Source organism: Harpia harpyja, chromosome Z (assembly GCF_026419915.1).
Source record: "Harpia harpyja isolate bHarHar1 chromosome Z, bHarHar1 primary haplotype, whole genome shotgun sequence".
Taxonomy (NCBI): Eukaryota; Metazoa; Chordata; class Aves; order Accipitriformes; family Accipitridae; genus Harpia; species Harpia harpyja.
Window position 1 is genome coordinate 14,146,439 of NC_068969.1, and position 21,059 is coordinate 14,167,497.

Below are 21,059 nucleotides of genomic sequence, written 5' to 3' on the forward strand. Positions count from 1 at the left end.
ATTCATGGTTTCATGGGACCCCACTGGGAGTCTTTTTCCTGTCTTTCTCATGCCAGTGAAAGTGGCTTTCTTGGTGGTTATTTTTTAGAAAGGTAGGCAAAATCCAGGCTCTTGCAACAGGCCTTTTGCCGACTGTAAACTGTACAGCTCTGGCTCTTCAGTCTCACCCAAGAGTTAGGCTGGAGTTAAACTTTCATCTGCATCGTTCCATTCTTCTTTCTTGTTACATAAAACCCATCCCACACCAAGTTGTGAACACTTAATGCTATAGCTGACAAAAGTCTTTTTGTCTCTTTCATCCTAGCACAGCAAAATATTTTTTTCTCCTTCTGCATACTCTGGCAATTTCTTTGGTAGCTTGTTCAAATTCTTGTTTAGATTCTGTGAGCCACCTTCCCTCCCCCAGTTGCTGGTCTGCTGCTTAGTGAAACAAATGAGTGGCTGAGTCCCTGCCATTCCTGGTATCACCTGTAGGAGTTGTGAAGATAACACCTTTACTTGATGCTGTAACAGATAATAATATGAGGGAAACTAAAAACCCCAAACTCGAGATGGTTTGCTGATGGGGCATGTAGGAATGAAATGGAATTTGTGTGCTTGCCACACTTCTGAGAACTGCAGCTGTTCTCAGTTAAAGCTGTCACTTCATATATGCTTTAGGTTGATACAGGCCAGTACTGCCAAGAAAAGCAGTTCTTTATGTCCTTCCTTGTGCAGGTATTAAGAAATGGAAGAGGGAAATGTTGGCTTTATCTTTAAGTTTACATAAAGCAGATTCAGGAAAGTTACAGTTTATTTACCCTTTGTAATTTAGAATCTTTTGATAGTCTTTACCATGTCAAGGTTTTTTCTGTCAACAGGCACTTCCAGTGAGTTGTGCAGCCCTGCTGGTGTGCCTGGCCTTTAAGAAACAATTTCTTACAGAATTCTTTAGATTTCTTCTGCTTCTCACACTCAACTTCTGTTAATCACAATGATCTCCTGGATTGAACAGTTAGTCTCTTCTATGCATGACTGCTTAACAAAACACACCTCGAACTTCCAAGTTCTGCAGTGCAGTACTCAGAATGTCACTTAGAGCAAACAGCTACTTGATGCATCAGATGTCATTTCAGAAAACGGAAGGTGGCACAGGACACGTGCTGGAAGCTTCACACCCTGGTCTCTGTGCAGGTCCTGTGCCCTGAGGAAGAAAGCTTCTGAGCCTTAACAGCAGACACGACACCTCTGTCTAGATTCCTGTTTAGCTAAGCCAGCATCTGTGGTGTAGCACAGAGAGGGACAACCACAGCAAAGCCATGGCCACTGCTGACACTTGATGCTTGTGCCAGTGCATCTGATGCAAAGCCAGACCTGTCTGGCAGAAGTATAGAGCAGACTAAGACAGCGTGTCCTGTTTCATGACTGAGACACATCTGTCATAAATTTGATACTAATACCAACACTGTTTCACCAAGGTGTTTCAAGCGCGGCTGCTGAGAATCCCTGAGATGCTGCAGATAAACAGTTCTGTCTCATTAAACTGCAACATAACTGGTGTGAAATCTTCTAGTCCCAGTTTCACTTCCTCCTAAAGAAAGCATGATTGCCAGCTGAACCCCATGGTTACAGTAGTAGCAACTGAAAAACACACATGGCAAAGCGGCTGGGTCATTTGCAGTTAAGTACTTCTTGCCTACCCCAGTTCAGGTTCAGTTAATTGGTAAGACAAGAAGCTCACTCTCATCCTCTAAGATACAGGTGCTAGAAAGACTTGCTCTGTTGAGAAGCAGCTTATTCCTCTTGATCTCTCACATAATTAAGGTGGATCAGTGTACTGTGCTGCTGGTACCCTTCAGATCTCAAAGTATTTTCATCATCTTGGCCTGTTTCAAAAATAGGCATTTCTGAGGTCTAAGAGTAACTCCATTTGGAGCAGCTCAATTGACTTGTAAAGCGCAATCCCCAAAACGGCAGCAGGGGTGCCGTCAGCGTTGGCAGCACAGGACCTCAGTCTTTGGCAGTGTCTGGATCTGCCTTTGAGGAAAACCTGCAGCAGGATCCTGCTGACAACCATCTAAGAAGGGACAATTTTATCTCTCCAGCTGTAACTGTAGCCAGTGTGGATTCCTGTGACCAATGCTGAGTGGAGAATTGCTGAGTCCTTAGAAACTGTCTTCTGTCTCTCATATCCTTCTTAAGAGCCAAGGGAGCCCACGCTGCATCTGGGTGCTGTCACCAGATGTGGCCGTTCAGATAGGCTGGTCCAAGGCAGGTGAGCTTTGTGCTAAACAAGAGAGCTGGTGTAAGGGAAGCAGCAGTTCCTAATGTGTATGGCTAGTTTATACATGTTAAGGTTTTCCCGTTGCCTTTTGCTAAGGTTCTTCAGCTTCTGAAATGCTGATGGCTGGAGAAGCTGCTCTTTTCTCAGCTGTAGCTGGATGTAGAACAAGACAGCTGGGGTGTGTGTGGGTGTCATTTGAGAGGGAGCTGCTGTGGCCTCAGCCCAGAGGGTGAGGTTTAACGTCTTGCCTGTATGTTGCAGACACAGCAGGAGACGACACTCCAGAAGCCCACAAAGGACCAGGACCAGCAGTTTACAGTCCTTCTCGATACAGCTACCAGGTAAATTCTTTCATATATTATCTGCCCATTCTGAAATAAAGCTTTTAATAGGATTAGGGGGGAAACTGGGTTTGGCTGCCAATTATTCCCAATCCTGCTACACTAAGCACCTTTGGCATGAGAAGGAGGTAGGAAATAGGGAAGTCAGTCTGACATGCCTTTTCTTTCCCCCCCTCCACCGACTTGTTCAGCTCCTGCAGTCTGAGAGTCCCCAGGCAGAATCGCAGACCCTTCTCCAGCAGAGTTCCTCCCCCTACAGAGGACACCTTACTCCATCTCCTGGATACAGCTATCGAGCAGCAGCACAGAGGACAGGACATAGCCTCTCTCATGGTTCCTCGGAAACATCCTTCTCCTCCACCTCGTACTCCAGCCCTGCCCACTCGGTCTCCACAGACTCCTCTGCCCTGTTTGCAGGGAATTCGGGGTATTACAGCAGCCAGCAGCACTCTGGCAGCGGCAGCCTCCTGAAGAAGAGCTGCCCTGCTGCTGCCAGCCCAGCCCAGCAGACAGCTGTGGACTCTCTTTCCTCTGAGTCGGGCTCCCAGCCCTGCACAGGTGCGTCGGGCTCCACCTCCGCTCCCCAAAGTGCTAGGTCACTACAGTCAGACTTGCGGACTATCAGTCTACCGAATTCTGGTCAGTCTGTTCTCTACCAGGGCTCCCGGGGGGCAGTGATTTCTAATGCACAACACTATCCACACCGTGGGGGAAGCAGTGTCCATCAGTACAGACTTCAGCAGCTTCAAGGTTCTGGAGTAAAGACTCAAACAGGACTTTCCTAGGGCTGCCTGGTCTCCAGGAGGACAAAACTGCCCATAGCTTCTTCCAGTCACCTCTGGAAGTGGCTCCTGGGCCAGTGTTGGGAGCTTGCACCCAATGCTGGGGTGCCAGGGGTCAGAGGCTGAGGTCTGAAACGCACGGGTGAGATTTGTGAGCAGTATTGGCCTCTGGCCTTGTAGGAGAACGCAGATTTCTCTGAGGCAGAGACTGTAGCAAAGCTGTTCCCTGATGCGTGGGTACATTGCAAAAAAAAAAAAAAAAACAAAAAACAAAAAAACAAACAAAAAAAAAACAACAAAAAAAAAGCAAATGGTTCAAGTGCAATGACTGTGGTGCAGCCTCTGTCTCTTGTCCGTGCCCATGGCCATAGTCACTCATGCAGTACGGACATCTTTTTGAATACGAAAGCAGTTTAAAGAAAACATTGGGGGTTGAACTCCAATCCCAAAGCTCTCTTTATAGGTCAGGTTCTCAGTGCGTTCTGGGGAGGGCTTTAATCCGTTACGATCATTCCAGTCACAAGCAGATGAGCGCACATGGCTGCCTTTGGGCCTGGGTCATGACTGCCGTGGTCGGAGCTTTTTCCAGGGCAACAGAGTCTCTGCAAATGTGAACTAGCACAGGGAGGGGGTTGGAGTGTGTGTGCCTGACGCTGCAAAGGATCTGGGATGCACTGTCACATGCTGCTCTGACGGGGCGCGATCACCGCGTCCGTCGCAGGTCTGTGAACGGGAGCAGTGCTGGGGCGGTGCTGCCACATGCCACCGTGCCCGGGGAGGGGGTCTCTGGCTGCCGGTGCGCAGACACGCTGGGGGGTGACCGGGGGGCCTAGTAAGTAAAGTGACGCTGTGGCGTGCGGGGGGCTGCAGAGAGGCGGTGGTTAGGTGTTTGGTGGGGACCCCGGTCTGTGCTGAGCCAGAGGCTCTCAGTGCGGGATGTCTTGTCTTTGCAGCCGCTGTGTCGGCTGTTAAGAAGAAAATTAACTCTATCCCAGCTGAAACCAGGACACGCTGTCACCCACCAAGCGTGGCAGCAGAGCCAGCCCAGACACAGTGCGCTGTCTGTTCAATTCCATACGATTGCCAGCTTCTTTCTCACTTGTTTACTGTAATATCGGGCGTGTTTTTATTTATCTAATTTTATATTCAGTTATAACCATAGTAGGTTAGCTAATATACGACAGGTGTCATCCCTGGTGCTGCAGTGGAACTTCTCCTTTCTCTTGGATAACATAATGCTGTGAGTCTGTCTCCCCTGTCTTTTCAGATGCACAGTCTTCTTCCTTTTTTTAGGACTGTTACAGGTTTCTCTAATTCACAATTGAAATCAGGTGTTTGTTCAACCTAGGGGAGACTTTTAAAATATTGAAACAAAGAGTAATTTTCTCACACTGTCTGGCTGTGAGCGTGTTGGGATGGAACTTGTCACCCCGCAGTTGGGTGTCTGTATACTGTATAAAATAGGTGTAAACTTCACTCGGCTTAGCCCTGGGGGTGCAGACCTCCCCTTTCGTGCTCTGAACAGCACGGGGGCAGGCGGGCTCTGCCCTGCCAGGTGGCGGGAGGGGGCCGGGGGGGCTCTGCCTAGAGGCTCTGGCACCTTCGGGCACAGCAGGGGGGCTGGAGGGAGGGACCCTGGAAAGCTCTTGGAAAGGTGGGGGCTGTAGCTTCTTACTCTAGTGGAGTTTTTACACCATGCTGTAACATTTGAACTTTCACAAGAGATGTAATAATTTTGATAATAAAAATACTTAACTTGAAATCGAGTATATTTGAAAGTTTCTTTCCGTTTCCTTACCGCCTTGAGCGCTGGTGCCCAGGCTGTGGGGCAAGGGGGGGTGCACGTTGGGGTCTCTTCCCTGTCCCTGCAGGGTAAATGAAACCTTGCAGGAGCAGCCCTGCAGACCTCCCTTTTGTCAGCATTTCGGGTGAAGCCAGGGGCTGCTCTGGGAGCTACCATTCCTGAGGAAAGGGAAATTCCCCGAGCTTCCCGGCTGGGGTTGTGAGATTGTGGCTGCGCTGCTGCTCTTCTTGCTCAAGTTCATTTGGGGAGGAGATGGGGTGGAGGATGTCCCCTGCACTACTGCACCTGCTTCAAAACCTGGTTTCTGGTGTGTGGGTGCCTGGGGTTTTTAGTTCTCATACTGCTTGTCTTTTCCTTAGGAAGCCTGAGATGGGCTGAGCCTGGAGCAGGGCCCGCCAGGTGTGCCTCCAAGTGCCAATCCTCAAAGCTGGCACGTCTGCGGTGCCCATTGTCTCCAGTGTTCGACCGCCCTCACCGTGAAAACGTTCACCCTGACACCTTGTGGGATGGTGTCTGTTGTGGCTCGTCCTGTCCCTACGTGTCGCCCAGAAGAGTCTGGCTGCGTCTCCCTATGCCTTCCCCCAAAGCAGCTGCAGGCAGCAGTGAACTCTTCCCCTTCCTTCCCAGACGATGACCAAGCCCAACCCTCGGCCTCCGTGCCCTGTGCCTGCACCAGGCTTGCCTGGGCTGTGTGTCCTGTACCGGGGATGCCAGAGCTAGCCAAAGCTCTCCAGATGTCCAAGAGGTCCCCAGGCTGCCCTCACGCTCGCACAGCCTGGAAAGCTGCCCCTGCTCCTCTACCAGAGCATGCTGTTGGACTGATGGGCCATGTGAGTTGTTTTTCCATCAAGACGCAGGAATTTGCTGAATTTCAGGAGGCTCCTACTAGCCTGTGTCAGCCCGTGAGCTGCCCGTGGTGCACTGCAGCTCTGTAGGGTCCCGTGGATGGGCAGAAGGGGAGGGTTGAAACGCCCCTAGGGTTAGACAGGACCCCCACCCCACCTCCTGCCTTGCCACCACGGGGTGGGATAGACCTGTTCCCTGGGGACTGGCTCTGGCCAGACCCCCCCTCACGTGCCAGCCTGCACGGACAGAGGCTCAGCCCCACGGGGTGCAGGGTGGGCTCCCCACCTTCCTTCCCCACCACAGCTCTGACGCCCTCCCAGACACTCTCCCCAGGCCACGTAGCTGTGCCGGGGCCAGTGCCCATGCCAGGTCCTTCGACCTCCTCACAAACCATCTCATCTTTATCAGCTGTGCCTGGAGGACCCTGTCCCAATCCTCCCCACACCACAGGGCTCCGAGCTCGTCTGGTTTGAATTATATTTTTCAATAAGGTTTTGTGAAACACTGTATCAAACTTTGTACTAAAATACAGATATATTACAGCTACTGTATTCCTTTCTCCACTGATTTTCTTTGTTTTTCCAATTCAGCCGGCAACAGCACTCACAAGTTGGAAAGACCCGGGCGCTGCCGGGGCCGGGCGCAGGGGTTTCCTGCCGGCCCCGCTCCAGGGGGCCGGCTGCCAGAGGGACGTGGGCACCGCCGGGCTCGTGGCTGGCAGAGGCCCTTGGCAGGAGCGCCAGCACCCACGCCGTCCCAAGTGACTTTGGCTCCCAGCCGGTGTTTCGGCACAGCTCCATCCCTCACCGCCGCCCCTCAGGGCACGACTTACCTGCTCCCGCCGGCCCTGGGCGCCCTGGCTCGCCGGGCTGGGCGATGGTTCCAGCAGAGCCCTTCGTTGCTATCCCCCAGCAGCCTCCATGTGCCCTGCCCCGTTGGCAGCGGCTCCTCTCCCCCAGGGCTGCCCATCCCGGGGCTGCGGTCCCGCTCTGCTCCCTGCGCCTGGCTCGGCCTCGCTCCCACTGGGTCCAGCTCTGCCCCTGGCCTGTCACTCCCCGGGGAGCTGGGGGCCCTGCCCGGGGCCCTGCAAACAGCCCCCGGCTACTCGTGCTGAGACGCGGCCAGTGCTGAGGACTTTATTGCATTGCAAGGGCTGCGGTGACCCGAGCCCCCCGCGGCCGGGACCTGGGGAAGCCCACATGTGCCAGTCTGGCCAGCAGAGCCGCAGCCAGGCTGCGGCCACCCGTGCCAGGGAGGGGTGCCGGGGGTGTCGGTGCCGGCTCTTGGGTGCTGTGTGTGTGCAATTGAGGCTGGGTCATGCTCGGAGGCTGCTGGGGCTCAGCGCTGCCCCTGGCAGCTGCCGCCGGCTCCCTGCAGGCCATCACCACGGGCCAGCGAGGTGCAGCCAGGGGACACGGCCAGGATGCCGGCACAGGCACAGGAGTGCCCAGGTACCCCCCAGCCACACCGTGTGGCAGGGAGAGCCTTGCCGTCACCAGTGGAGATAAAGCACCGTATGGGGATGGAGAGGGAAGGTGTTTGGCAACAGCCTGCGGCCGGCTCAGGGAGGGAGCTGGCAGAGGGGTCCTCTTGCACCTGCCCGGGGGTTTTGCATGTTCAGCTGCTCCCACTTACCAGGGCTTACATTCAGCAGCGGCGCGAGTCGGGTGTCCCAGCGGCCGGCAGCAGCGAGGCCCCTGCAGTCCCTATGCTGGCGGGGGGAGCAAGCAGCAGCCTGCAGCCCCCGGCCACGTGCCGGGCAACACCACGTCCTGGGGCTGGGCTCCTGGGGCGGGGGGCGAGGGGGCTCGAGTCACTTTACCCTGTTTAGAGAATATGAATTTACACGTAAAAGTAGGGGTTGGGCCCTGTCCTGGCTGCCAGGTCCTCCGGCTGTGGAGACAGGATCACGGAGCTGTACAAAATGGGAGCAGGGAGGGGGCCGGGGCCCGGAGCAGCTGGTGCGGGGCGTCACTGGGCACGCGTTCAGGTGGGAGACAGCAGGTTGGGAGTCCTGGGGATGTAGAAATCTGTTAAAAACTCTGAGACTGTTTTTTCCTTGAAACAAAACCTCAGTTGGACGCTGTTCTCAAACGAAGCAGGTTTGGGGCATCCTGCCCCGGCAGCGGCCCGCAGGCGGCGGGGGGTGCGGAGCTGGCAGGGTGCGTGGGATGGCGGTGCCGGCGTGGACATGGAGGTGGCTGTAGACGCAGCGGGCAGCCAGCACATCCCCAGTGCAGGCAGCGGGGCCCGGGGGGCGGCACGGGATGCTGCGTGGCCGCTGGCAGCAGACGAAGGGCAGGATGGGGAGGGAGCGCCCAGGCTGCCGGCCGTGGGAAGAAGGTCCTGCTGTGGGCACTCGGCCTTATATCCTCTGCGGGGAGAGCACAGCAGGTCAGGGACAGTGTTGGGCAGGCCTCACTGTGCCATCGTGCCCCCAGGATGTGCCATGCACATGCCTGTCCCCATCCCTGCTGCCTCCCTTCCCCATTGCCCCCTTGTCCCCACTGCCCCCAATCCCACTGCCCCGCACAGCTAGGGTCCCCCCTATCCCATACCTTCCCATCCCACGTGGGGCCACCCAGCACAGTCACACCCAGACACGCTACACGGTCAGGGCTAGGGGACAGGACAGTGACACTCAGGACTTACCGCAGTGCCGACAAAATCTGTGGAAACAGAAGAGAGAGCGTCAGGCAGGGCAGGGGCTCGGCAGCCCGCTCCCACCCTGCCCGGCCTGCCTCGCTTTGCAGGTGGCAGTTAAGCCCACAGGACCCTCGCACGGCTGCAGGCTGCCAGAGGGGCCAAACCCCCTGGGCTATTCCCACCCAGGATCCCCCCCAGGGCCGTGGCGCGGGGCGCTGGGACCCCTGGCAGTACGGCGTTCACCTTTGCTCTCTGTCTTGAGCTCCTCGTGCAGCAGGTCGTTCTGCCGGTTGCCGAGGACAAAGGCCAGGAAGGAAAGGATGAGGGCGTTGAGGATGCCGATGATGGCCAGGATGTAAGCCCAGCGCACGGAGCAGTCTCCCAGGGAGTACTTCCCCGTTTTCTCCCCGCACATGTCCCGTATGGTCTCTGCATCCCAGCCGTCGGGAAAGATCATGCAGCCCAGCACCAGGCAGAGCGCTGCAAGGGGGAGAGGAGGGAAAGCATCAGAGGGGACAGAGGGATGGCAGTGCCAGGCGCTGAGCCCCTCGGCCAGTGCAGCCTGTGCCCGGCAGGGAGCCCACCTTGGCCCCACGACAGCCAGGCGGCATGGTGGGTGACAGCCACTGCTGCCCTGGCAGCCCCAGGGGATTGCGTTTGCACGTGGCTGCCCCAAACCTGGCCCACAGAGAGATGGAGACGTCAGGGTCTTGGTTTCTTCGAGCATGAACCATAGGATCAGTGGTTCCCCACGGGCTTTCCTCATCACTGCAGGCTCCCTGTGTGTGGGCAGGAGCTACCGGCGCACTGTGGGCAGGGATGCTGCCTGCCAAGAGGGTCGTCGTCCCCAGGAGCCCCCAGGGGCTTACAGCCTGCAAGCACCGCTCCCAGCGGGGTCACTTGCTCAGCAAGCCTCCATCCCGCACACTCTGCACTGAGCAGGGAGACGTCAGGGAGCACCAGGATGAACGGGAAGAGAAATGCCGAGACAAAGCCCATGACTGCCAAGGTAAGGAAGTGATATTTTTTTCTAACTACAGCAACTACAAAAGCTCCTCACCCCGTATCAGCTGGGAAGGCTAAAAATACTAATGATGTTGGAGAGTGGCTGGGGTGCCCTGCAAGTATTTTTGTCCTGGGTTAGGGAAGAACCAAGAGGCTCGTGCCCGCACAAGTAACAAGGTACCTTCCCATCCCTTATTGCTGGAGGGACAGCAAACACCCTGCCAGGCATGAGTGCTGCCACGGCAGCAGGTGGTCTGGCTGGCGAGAGAGCTCAGGGCTGGCACAGGGCATCCCACCGGGACTCGGCACAGCCCTCGCATCCTGATGAGCTGTGCTGACTGCTCTCCCCAGGAAAGGGCAGGGACGCGGAGGTGAGTCGCCCTCAGCAGCCCACGCACTGGCACATAATACCACCCACCAGCTGCTGCCTGGTCTCTGCTGCCTCCGTCCACATTACAAACCCGCTTGGTAAAAGCATCTTTGCAGACAGAGGCAAGCTCTGCAAGACGATTTACCACCGTACACAGCCCCGATGCCATCCCAGCGCCGCATGACTGCACAGTGCGGTGCAAGCACAAGGAGCCGACAAGCCAGCACCTCCAGCACATCGTCACCTGGGACTCCCAGCCAAGCACGCCCGCATCTGGGGGAGCTCCCTGCCCGCTGGGACTGGACCAACCCAAACCCACCCCCTCTGGAAGGAAACATAATCAGCACTGACGCTGTGTGCTGCATGGTACATGGCGAGGAGCAACCTGGCCTGCCTGCTAACCTGGGCACCTTCGAGCTACATGGCATTTAATTTAGCTGAGGGCCCAAATTAAAGACAAGGAAGAGCGGCAGACCTGTACTGGGGACTCTTCCTGGGAAAGCAGAGATGCCAAGAGGATTTTAGGATCCACTGAGCTCCCGGTGCAGTGCAGCCATGAAAAAAGTGCTCTGTGGCCATCCCCAGCAAGGGGGTGGTTTTTCCCCCACAGCGCTGGTCAGGCTGACACAACCCAGCCTGGAAATGGGCACAGCTGTAACAGCACTGCTGAAATCAGTGAGGAGGAGAAAAGAGCTGCAAGCACACGGTGAGGCTGGAAGAAAGTACAGCAAGCAGCAAGGCAAGCACTCCAGCTGCCTGGGTGGGCAGCAGCCCTCAGCAACAGCCCCTCTCAGTGCAGAAGAGAAGAACAAGGCAGCACTCCAGGGTGGCAGAGGCAAATGGAAGTTAAAAAAAAAAAAAAATCAGGTGCCAATTTTACCTGCACCAGCAAGGGCTTGGGCGAGCTCCTGGATTTTGTGCACAGCCCTCAGTCGGTCCCTCACAGAACCAGAACAGCAGCCCCTCAGTCTTTTCCTCAAACTCTGCAAGCATTGGTATTTCCTCTGCATGTCTGAACATTTATTTGGGCTCTGGGTGGATCCAGCTGCCTAGATAAAGCAGGAGCTCAGTGAGACCTCACCGCTCTGCAAACACTGCAGGTGCATGTGTGAGGGTCTCCCAGGACATCAGCAGGTCCCAAACATTGCAGGACAGGGCAGTGATGCAGGAGGCAGTGGATTAACATGCTGGAGGGCTGCAGCACTCATGGAGGACATGAGAGACAGGGTTTAAGGTGAAAGTAGAGAGTGGCTCAGAAAGGTACAGGAAAAACACACAGCATGTGAGCCACCGGTGCAGTGGGTTGTCACAACACAGCCACAGGGGACAGCCAGCGATGGCTGCTGCCTAGACTATGGGGCTGGCTCTAGCCTGTGTCTGCCTGCCCTGGTCCCTCCTGTCCCCGCTCTGCACTGGCACCAGCGCAAGGCGAGCCTGTGCCGTGGCCCATAGAGCAGCTCCAGGAGCTCTGCCCGAGATCTCACAGCCCCTGTTTGCCAGAGAGAATTAAACTACAAATTTACTACCAGGGCAAAGGAGTGTGCCCAAGTGACCGCATGTACCCGAATGCCTCTGCCTGAGGGCGACCAGCCTCTTCCCACGAGCCCCTCACTGAAGGCAGGTCCTCTCCCAGCAAAGAGCAGGGCGGCGCTCTCCTCTTCCCATCTGTCTTACATGTTCCCAGCAGCAAGCTGAGTCCTCTGCTCTGTCACAAGCAATTCCCTTTTCCGTGTGTCCCCAGGCCGCCCGATGTCCTGGAAACACCTTCCTGTGCCTGCAGCAAGGAGCGACATTGACGTGCAGAGCAAGAACAAGGACGGGATCCCTACACAGTCGACAGGCCTCAGCACTGCCCTTTTCAACAAGCCCCTCGCAGCAGGTCTGAGGGGCGCAAGGACGGAGCTCTGCCTGCCCATCCCTTTGCCCGCAGCTCCATTCTGCCAGCAGCTGCCTCCAAACGCCCTGAGGTCCCTTGCAGACCTGCAGGAAAACCTTGGGTTTTGTTTAAAACAGCCTATTTCTATGCCTTGCAACCGCATGAAAAACACAAAGAAGTGATGACTCCTACAAAAGCCACTATTGAAGAGGAAAAAATAACCCAACTGCATTCCACTTTGCTTTTAATTCCCATTCTTCTGAGGGTGTGGTGCCGCTCCCCACTGCCGATGGCACCGAGGACAGCCAGCTGCTTTGTCACACACCACAGCTGCCATCCCTCCCCCAGGCCCTGGGTTCCAACTCTTTCTTCTGGAGTTTTCCCAGCTGGAAAGACAGATTTGAGACTGGGCACTTCGGTGATCACTGGGACAGGGTGTATGTGGAGGGAGGATGAACAAACTGCAGTTTGCAGGGCTGCCCGCAGGATCAGGCTGGGGCTGGGGCTCTGGCCCCAGGGAAGCCAGCATTTCTTGACTTGGTTTTGCAGCTGGTTCATGGCTTCCCACTCCTTGGTGCTCCCTTGTCAGGGTCTCCTAGAAAAGAAATGGGCATCTCAAGGGCTTTTGATATCCTTGCAAAAGAAATTAATTGAAGGGAATTCAATGTTATGACTCAGGCTGCAACACTGGAGTGAGATTTTAGCAGAAAGAGATGAGGAGACTCCTCCTGGCAGGATAGCATCCCCCGGTAGAAGGTGCATTTAGCTAATTTGGACCACTGGAGTAACCTGCGTGTTTGCCAAGTACCACAGTTACCCCAGCGCTGCCCCAGTCCCGTGCAGTTGTGCCTGCAGGATCCAAATCTGATTTTTTAATCACTTTTGCCATCTAGTTTAGTCTGCAGGTTTGGGTGAACACTGGCTTTTACTGCTCTCACCTGCCATGGGTGGAAGGGGCTAAGGACATGCCCTGCAGTTGAGAAACGTGGCCTCCCCACGAGCACAGGCATGCAGAGCATCACACTGCCACAGGACACATGAGGGACTGAAAACCGGAAAATGTGGAGGTTACTGGGAGAAAACCAGCAACTGCTGGGTCCCAAAGGGGCTTGTTAAACCTGGCTTGGGGACAGTGAGGCATTTGGCCTCACGGGCAGCAGCTCACCCTCCCTTAGGGTCAGCAAGCTGGCTGTCCCCTGCCCTCATGCACATCACTCCCACCTTCACAGCAGACATGCTTCTGCCGGGGGTATTTCGGTGACCCCCTGGCCCCTCATATCTACTTTGTGCCAAAGGGGAGGAAGCTGTGGGTGCCGTATGCTCTGCTGCGTCCACGGCCGCTTGCTGTGATGCTGTGCTGTCAGAACATCAGATCCCCAATACGGTGCCCCTGGGCGCTGCACACCAGCCCTGAACCCCTGAGGGAACAGGAGCTGTGCTGTGACTTTGGGGTCTGGAGGGGCTGCTTGTCACTAGGAAACCTCCTGAGAGCTGAGCTTCAAAAGAAAAGGGGACAAACACAGCCCCCTGCTCTCCTAAAAATAGAAATCCCTCAGAAATAAATGAAAATTAAAGGCAGCGTGCTTGAGACAGCTAGCACCGGCCATTTACACAGACAGGAGCTCCCTTACGGCATTTTGCTCCACAGGCTGTTTCTGAGCCAACAAATCAGCAGGATTCAGAATAGAGTTATGAGTTTGTATGAATCAGAACTGACAGTTACTTTATCTGGAACAACAGTTAAGGGATGTAAGCTCCAGGACACGAGCGGCTCCGAAACACCCGGCTCAGCCACTCCCTGTGGGTTCGTAGGCACATTAACAGCTACTACGGGAGGGTTACACTGCCTTCCAAAGCCCTGGGCTGGCTGCTGTGGAGCACAAGGCGCTGAATGGACACGAGGTCTGCGCTGTGTCGCTGCTCCTGTCCCCGCTGCACAACAGGAGTGGCAGGGGAGGGAGAGGGGAAATCTTCAGGAAAGCTTTTTTTGGGGCCAGAAGCCAGTGATTCAGCAAATGCAAAGTTTTTTTGCAGTGATGTCTTCTTTTTGCTGCAAGGTCAGCAGGTGGAAGTGGTTCACCTGGAAGATCATATATTGGCAATATTTCTCCCTTGGGCAGAGAAAGGGCTTGAGGCTACTTCATCCTCATTCCCAGCAGCTGACCCAGCTATGCTTCTAGCTGGTTTGGAGCAGTGATACCTGTCTCTCATTTTTTCATGAAGAATTTCAATGAATTACTTTTATATCCATGAAAACAGTTTTTTTGAAACCTCAAACTCTCTCTGAGAGGACCTGGCTCTCCAGCAAGTCCCAGTCAGGAAGATGAGCCCATCCTGACGTGGCTCAGCAGAGCCACCGCATCACCGTTAGCACCAGGGAGTGCTTCGGGACTGCAGCATTTGCTCGGGCCAGACCCTGCTCTCCCTTAAGGCTGCAGCCACACCACCACACCATGCAGCTCAGCTGTGCTCAATCTGGCAGTTGGCAACGGGCTTCCTAACCACTCCTCTCCACGGATGTGCCAAAACGATGCTGTGCAGCTGTGCCATGTGAGGAGTCCTCACTCAGATGGTGGCAAATGCAGCTCAGGTGCAGAAGATGAAGCCGCTGATCAAGGCTCTGCCTCTGCTCCTGGTTCACATGCTGGTGGGTGGGAAGGACCCATCCAAGAGGTGAGTGTAGCTCCGAAGGGGGTTCCCAAAGGAGAAAAGGGCTCAGAAGAGCTCAGTATTACCATATTCTCCATCGGGCAAGGTGCCTGGACACGGCATAATTAACTCCAAAGTGCCACTGATCAAGATAAACCCCACCCCTGTGGTCAATGACATAGCCCTGGGTGGAAAGGCATCCCATGTGTCGTGCTTGTGCCTGGCCTAAGGGAGCTGGAAGGTCTCACCACAGCGACTGCCGGACTTGAAGCATGGGGAAACATCTTCAAACGTGGCCAGTCACACCCTCCGTGCAAGAGGGACTGTGTGCTCAGCTGGCTGCCTCTTTTGACCTTCAGTAAACTGTAAGTACAAAACCGAAGCTCCCCCTGAAAACAGAGCCCCGGACCCACTCAGAGTGACCATCCTCAGGGGAGGCACGTGGCTGCGGTGCCACGCAGAGGCAGCTGGGGTCTTTCGCTCCGGCATTAGCGCTGGATACCGGAACAACTTCGTTCAAAGCTCAGAGTTCGCTCACAGGGTGACCACATCTTATGTTACAGCAGAGAATTAGGGAATTGGAGGAAACGCTCAGGCCCCTGGGCAGCCTCCTCAGTGCGTTGTGGTGGTGGCGTATTCCTGTGCTCTCCAGCAGACGACTGCTGTGTGGTCACTGGAACGGAGGCATCCACAAAATCAGCCCAGGTGCCTTCATCTTGCTCCTGTACCAGCCCTCCATGGAGGGTGGATGAGAGGGATCACCCACACAGCCCATCTATCTTCAAGTAAGCATCATCCCGTGGCACTTTCTGAAGGAGCTCCTCCGCTAATTTTGAGGACTGGGGTGGCACCAGGGTGCTGTCAGTCATACAGTTGTTGACGCGCTCATGTTAAAGGCCCATTTCTGGTTTTATAACAGAAGGATTTAGCAAAATCTCCAGTTTTGCATTACAGGGATTTTGAACAGGGCAGATGGCTACGTTTCTATTTGTGATAAAGCAAAGTCTTTTCTCTTAATTAGATCCAGTTTCCTCCTGGGGGGACAGTGGCTTTTGAGCTGGAGCTTTCTGTGAAGCTCTAATTAAACCCTTCCTTGACTGTCGTCCACTAATTAGACATTGACGATTTAAACTTTTTTTTTTCTGAAAGAGATACTGAATTCCTGATCCTCCTCCTCCTCCTCCTCCCCCACCTTCCTGCTCTTGATTTTTCTTCTCTGAAGAGCCCATTTGTGCCCTCGCTCAGCAGCCCTGTATTCTGCACCGGCCGTCCCACAGGGACAGGGTGGACCCACCTCTGCCCCATCTCTCTGCCTTTCACCTTGTTTATCCAGTTTTCACCAGTGAGACCATGAAACTTTGGGCCTTGCTGTTGCTTCTGCCATAGTGGTGCAAGTCCTCCTTCAGCTAAAACCTCACTGAGAGAGGAGGAATGCCTTTCCGCTTCTCTGCCCCTCCAAGCCCTCTGCTCTGGCACAACCCTCCAACCTCCCAGGTGGGTAAGTCTCCAAAGCTTGCCATCACGCTGTGCCGGTGCCTGCATCGGGCCACATCCCTGCCCTACCCATGGGATTTGACCCATGGGGTCCTCTCCATGGGTCAAGGCAGCTCCTATTCCTTGCATAAGGTAACTCATCCACCTGCGGCTGCCTCTGACATGCCCAGGGAAGTTCAGCCCTGCCCAGCCACCCCCCAGACGAGGCTCCCTCTCACCGGGATGCACCACCCCACCGCCTCTGCATCGTGGCCCTCTCTGATGGTGACACCAGCCTCTCCTGCAGGACAGAAGCTCTCTCGTGCTGCCCCATCACAGGGCAGGGTGGATGGCCAGTGTCTGTTAATGCCGCCTTGGACTTTCCCCGACACAGAAAGGCCACGTAGCCGTGCTGTTTTGGGAGAGCTCTGAGCCAAGCCTGGACCAGCTGAGGCCAGGACAGCCAGCCCATGGCCCCAGCAAGCCACGCGCTTGGGGTTCTGACAAGTGCAGTTGTGAGCAACACAAGTGTAGCCACAAGGTGCAAAGTGTGAGCAGGGACAAGCCCCAGGGTAGAGCGAAGGGTACCTAGAGGTGACAGCAGCAGTGTGCTGCGGTGGCCACCCAAGCCTGAGCTGGGGCAGGACAGGAGGCACCGGGGAGGAAGCCCGGGGCTACCTTCGGTGTAGTGCCCTCTGTCACGCAGCTCCCTGTGCAGCAGGAGCACCATGCAGGCGCTCCAAGCCACTTGATTAAGCTGCTGATAATCGGTAGGATTTGGGCTCTGAGCTTGCCTTAAACCGGTAAATCTTCGGGACAGGGAAAATTAAGGATGAAGGAATTTCCCAATAAGCCAAGGCAGCACCAGGTCTGGCTGTGGTCCTGATCTGGGTGAGAAGAAATCAGGCTTTCCAGCCCAAGCCAGCTGCAAGGGAGAGAGCTGGGCTAGCTGCAGGCCCCTAGCACGGGGCGGGGGGGCTGTATCCTCCCACATCGATGACTGGGGCCCTTCTCCTGGACGGGCAGACTGGGGTCCTTTTACTAGGAATACGGGGGGCTCTGGGCCCTTCTGGTGGAAGCTCTGGGCCTATTCACACTTTGTATGCACTGGGGAGTAACACAATGTCTTTCCACATGTGGTAAAACTGGAAAGAGAAGGAAATGAAGGGTCCCGCTACTGGGGGAAGCTCAGCATCTCTTCTCAGGGTCTTTCTCCCAAAAGGACAGACCCTCTGTGAGGACAGCTTGGAGGTCTGTGCACAAGGGGATATTTGGGATCCTTATCAACATACATATCAGGTCCCCTTCTGGGGAAAAGTTTGGGTTATTGTATGGTGTCCCTTTGAGAAGTGAGTTGGGTGTTGGGGTACATCTATGGTGGGGTTTCTTTTGTAGAGGGAGCTAAGGAGGATCTATAGACAGGGCCACTTTTGGGGGGAATGACTGGGCTTGAGCCTGTGGTCGCTTCTGAGGAGACATGAAGGTAAATTGTATGGTATCTCTCTCTGTGGGAAGCGCTGTACTCAGGGTCTCTTTATGCACAGAGCTGGGGAAGGTCTGTCCTCACAGGCCTTTCATGATGCTGGAGAGAGTAGGGGGGGGCTGAGCACAACATATCTTTAAGTGGGAGCTGGAGGGTCTGTCTGTGCACAGGTGCTTTTACAGGGTTGGGGGGTCCATGCATGGGCTCCTGCCAGTGATGGGGGTTCCCCTAAAGCAGGTATCCCCTGGGGGCAGGCTTGCTGAGGGATGCCCTTGGGGCTGGGCAGACAAGGAGACTAGTCCCTCATGTGGGGTGTTCCGGGGGCTGGTCCCAGGTCCAGGGTGTCCTAGGGCATCCTTGCGGCTGGTCCTTGACTCTGTGGGACAGTCCTTGTTGTAGGGTGTCCCAAAGCTGGTCCCTGACTGGGGTGTCCTGGGGTGTTCCAAGGCTGGTACCTGGCCCAGCTCTCCTGGGTTGCTTCAGGCTGCCCAGGTGCCCCAGGGCTGGTGCCTGTTCCGGGGTCCCCTGAGGTGGGTACCTGATCCAGCTTTCCTGCTGTGTCCCAGGGAGCCCTGTGGTTCCCCAGGGTCAGATCTTGCCTGGGGAGGCCTGGGTGCCAGTGCCTGGAAGAGGTGCCCATTCCCGGTGCTCTGTCAGTGCTAGTGCCTGGCCTGGGTGCCTCAGGAATTCCTGGAGGGCTCTGGGGATGGTTCTTGGCTGGGATGCCCCACGGCTCTGCAGTGCTCGTACCCAGCCCAGCTTCCTCGAGCAACCCTGGTGTTCCTTGCAGCCAACCTGTGCCCGGGGAGCCCTGGGTGCCAGTGCCCAGAGCTGGCACTTGTTCCCGGTGCTCTGTCAGCATTAGTGCCCGGCCGGGGTGTATCTCAGGAAGCCCTGGGGTGTCCTGGAGCCGTTTCCTGGCTGGGATGTCCTACGGATCCACAGCGCTTGTACCCAGCCCAGCTTTCTCGGGCAACCCTGGTGCTCCTTGTCCTGACACCAGTGCCCGGGGAGCCCTGGGTGCCAGAGCCCCGAGCTGGTGCCCATTCCCGGTGCTCTGTCAGTGCTAGCGCCTGGCCGGGGTGTCCCAGGAAGCCCTGGGGCTGGTACCTGGAACCACGGCCCTGCAGCGCCTGGACCCAGCCCACCTTCCTTGAGCAACCTCGGTGTTCCCTGTGACCAGGAGCCCCTCCACAAATGCCCGGAGCTCCGGGGCTACCGCCGCCCGCTGCTGTCCCGGCGAACCCCGCATCCCCCACCCCCCCAGAGAAGGCCGGTGGAGGGGCGCGGGGATGCCCGGTGCCGGTGCGTACCTGCCAGCAGCTGCATCCAGGCGCAGATCTTGTAGACGGTGGCGGTGTTGCAGAAGAAGAAGAGGGCGAAGCAGGTGATGCAGCCCAGCGTCAGCACCATGGACAGCAGCACGAAGAAGGCCGCCGCCTGGAAGGCGCCCGAGGGGATGGTGCTGAAGTCGGTGAAGGAGCCGCGGCACGACAGCTCCCGGCCCGCCAGCCCGCTGCCCACGCAGTAGTGGAACAGCCCGAAGTAACCGGGCTTGGGCGTGTTGACGCTGTCGCCCACCCAGTAGGGCTGGATGAAGACCACCACGTTGATGATGGCGAAGCAGATGGTGAAGATGGCCCAGAGCACGCCGATGGCGCGCGAGTTCCGCACGTAGTTGTCATGGTAGAGCTTGGAGGCTTCCTGCGAGGGCAGCATCCTGCCGGCCGCCGCGCTGCCGAAGGGGTTTGGGGGGGGGGGGTGGGGGGGGGTGGGGGGGGGCCGCGACGGCGGGGGGGAGCCCGCCCGGGATGGAGAAGGGGGAAGGGGAGGGGGGGGCGGGCGCCGCGGCCTAGGCGCGCCCGCCGGCTGCCGGCCCCTGCGCCACCCGCGCCGCCATCTTGGCTGCCGCCTCTGCGCCCCGCGCGCGCCCCCGCCGCGCGCGCGCGGGCGCGCGCCGCCACCCCCCCCTCCTCCTTTTCTCCCCCGCCCTCCCTCCCCGCCACTGCGGAGCCGAGCCCGAGCCCGAGCCCGCCCCGCCCCGCGGGGATGGAGCCGCTTTCGGCCGCCTTCGGCTCCGCCCGCCGAGGGTTCGGCCGGGTTCGGCTCGCCTCGCCACGGGCTCGGCGACGGCGGGAGCGAGGCTCGGCGGGGTTCCGAACGCGCTCGGCGGCTTTCGGCGCCGTTCGGGCCGCCTCGGCAAGGTTCGGAGCGGGGTCGGTGAGGTGGGGCTCAGGCGGCGGCGGCGGCGGGCCCGGTCCGGTACCCCGGCCCACGGGCGCCGCTCCCCGCCCCGCCCCCGCCGGGCCGAGGAGGGGCAGCGCCTGGTCACGGCCCCGGTTAATGCCAGCAGGTACACGCGTGGGCGTGTCCGGCCGAAGCGGGCCCGCAGGGAGGGCGTTCGTCCTCCCCGGCCGCTCCACCACCCCGGGGTTGGCGGAGGACCCGCCGCCCCGGGCGGTCAGCAGGCCTTCCCCACCCGCTCGGTGGGGCCGAAGCAAGTCCGTCGCCGCCAACGCGGCTCCACGGGCACTGGGAGCAGCAGGGCCCGATCCAGCACCTCTCCAGTGCCCCGACGGCGCGGGGCCGGGGTGCGCCGGCTCGGGCGCCCCGGGCTGCCGGCCCGAGGGGCCTGTACGCTGGCGACTGCCCTGCGAAATCCTCCCCCCGGCTCCGGCAGCCTCACGCTGGCCCCAAAACCCCAGCAGGGGGCAGGCCGTCTCGGGCCAGTTTTTTTCAAGGCAGCCGAGACGCAGCGCATTAGCGGCAGCTGTTGCTGAACTCAGCTTTCATGAAACGCTCCCGGGCCGCCTCCTATTCCAAGTCTTGTCAAGGTTCGCAGCCGATTCGCAAATCGGACACACGCCGATGAAAACGACTTTGTATTCCCCCGCAAGAGCAAAGGAGCTGCCTGCCGCCGTAACGGCGGTGTCCGTTAACCCGAGTACAAACAGCAGGAGCTGGCTCTGTGCCTGCGCGACGGCGCTGGCACCGTCCCTGCTCCCACCCCGGGCACAGGAGCCACTGCCGCTCCCCAGCGCGCACGCCCGTGCTACCCTTCACCTCGCCACTGCTACCGTGACTGGTTTTGTGTGTGCGGTCACACCCCGAGAGGGGCTTCTTTAATTAACACCCGCTTCGGAATTCTTTACGAAGAGCAGCGCCACGGTCAGGCTCGCTCAGCGGTGCCTGCCAGCGCCTGCCCCGTCTCTCTGTGGGCCTAAAGTGGTTTACGCAACGCATCTCCGTCCCCCAACTCGCTGCGGCCCCGGTGCTGGGGAGCACAGCCCGCCCCACGCCTGCGGTGCCTCGGCCGTGCCCAGCCCGTGCGCCGAGCCCCGCTCCTCCCGCCGCACCGCTGCCGCGCCAGGCCCCGCTTCGGACTCGCACCGAGAGCCAGGCGGCTCCTCACCCGCTGGGGGGGGGGGGCTCAGCGGGGGCCGTTCGCTGCCCGGTGGGGGAGGGCAGGGCAGGACCGGCGGATTCGGTAGCCCCGGAACGGAGCTAGGCGCAGCGAGAGG

The 21,059-nt window shown here is 57.7% G+C and overlaps 2 protein-coding genes across 7 annotated transcripts in view; one reads left to right on the forward strand and one right to left on the reverse strand.

The window, feature by feature from the left end:
- Positions 1–5,148, forward strand: part of SETD5 (SET domain containing 5) — a 71,031-nt gene extending 65,883 nt beyond the window's left edge. For 5 of the 6 annotated variants that reach the window (XM_052777599.1, XM_052777598.1, XM_052777600.1 and 2 more), the window contains 2 exons: positions 2,525–2,604; positions 2,796–5,148. In XM_052777599.1, coding sequence (XP_052633559.1) covers positions 2,525–2,604; positions 2,796–3,389 — 674 coding nt within the window. In that variant the 3' untranslated portion in view covers positions 3,390–5,148. Of the gene's footprint in view, positions 1–2,524; positions 2,605–2,795 lie in introns of those variants that run through there. The other variant, XR_008233538.1, reaches the window with a different exon arrangement.
- A 1,348-nt stretch (positions 5,149–6,496) lies between these two features.
- LHFPL4 (LHFPL tetraspan subfamily member 4) lies at positions 6,497–19,473 on the reverse strand. Its single transcript, XM_052777638.1, has 4 exons — positions 18,852–19,473; positions 8,926–9,162; positions 8,689–8,705; positions 6,497–8,410 (listed from the first exon to the last, which is right to left on the reverse strand). Exons 1-4 carry the CDS (start codon positions 19,255–19,257, stop codon positions 8,402–8,404), a joined length of 669 nt encoding a protein of 222 aa, XP_052633598.1. The 5' UTR covers positions 19,258–19,473; the 3' UTR covers positions 6,497–8,401.
- Positions 19,474–21,059: the final 1,586 nt, after the last annotated feature.

Excerpts from the sequence above, each read along its gene's own strand:
- LHFPL4 (XM_052777638.1), bottom strand. The coding sequence starts at position 19,257 with ATGCTGCCCTCGCAGGAAGCCTCCAAGCTCTACCATGACAACTACGTG. Across the intron at positions 9,163-18,851 it reads CTGGATGCAGCTGCTGGCAG|CGCTCTGCCTGGTGCTGGGC; the intron begins GTACGCACCGGC and ends TCCCCCTTGCAG.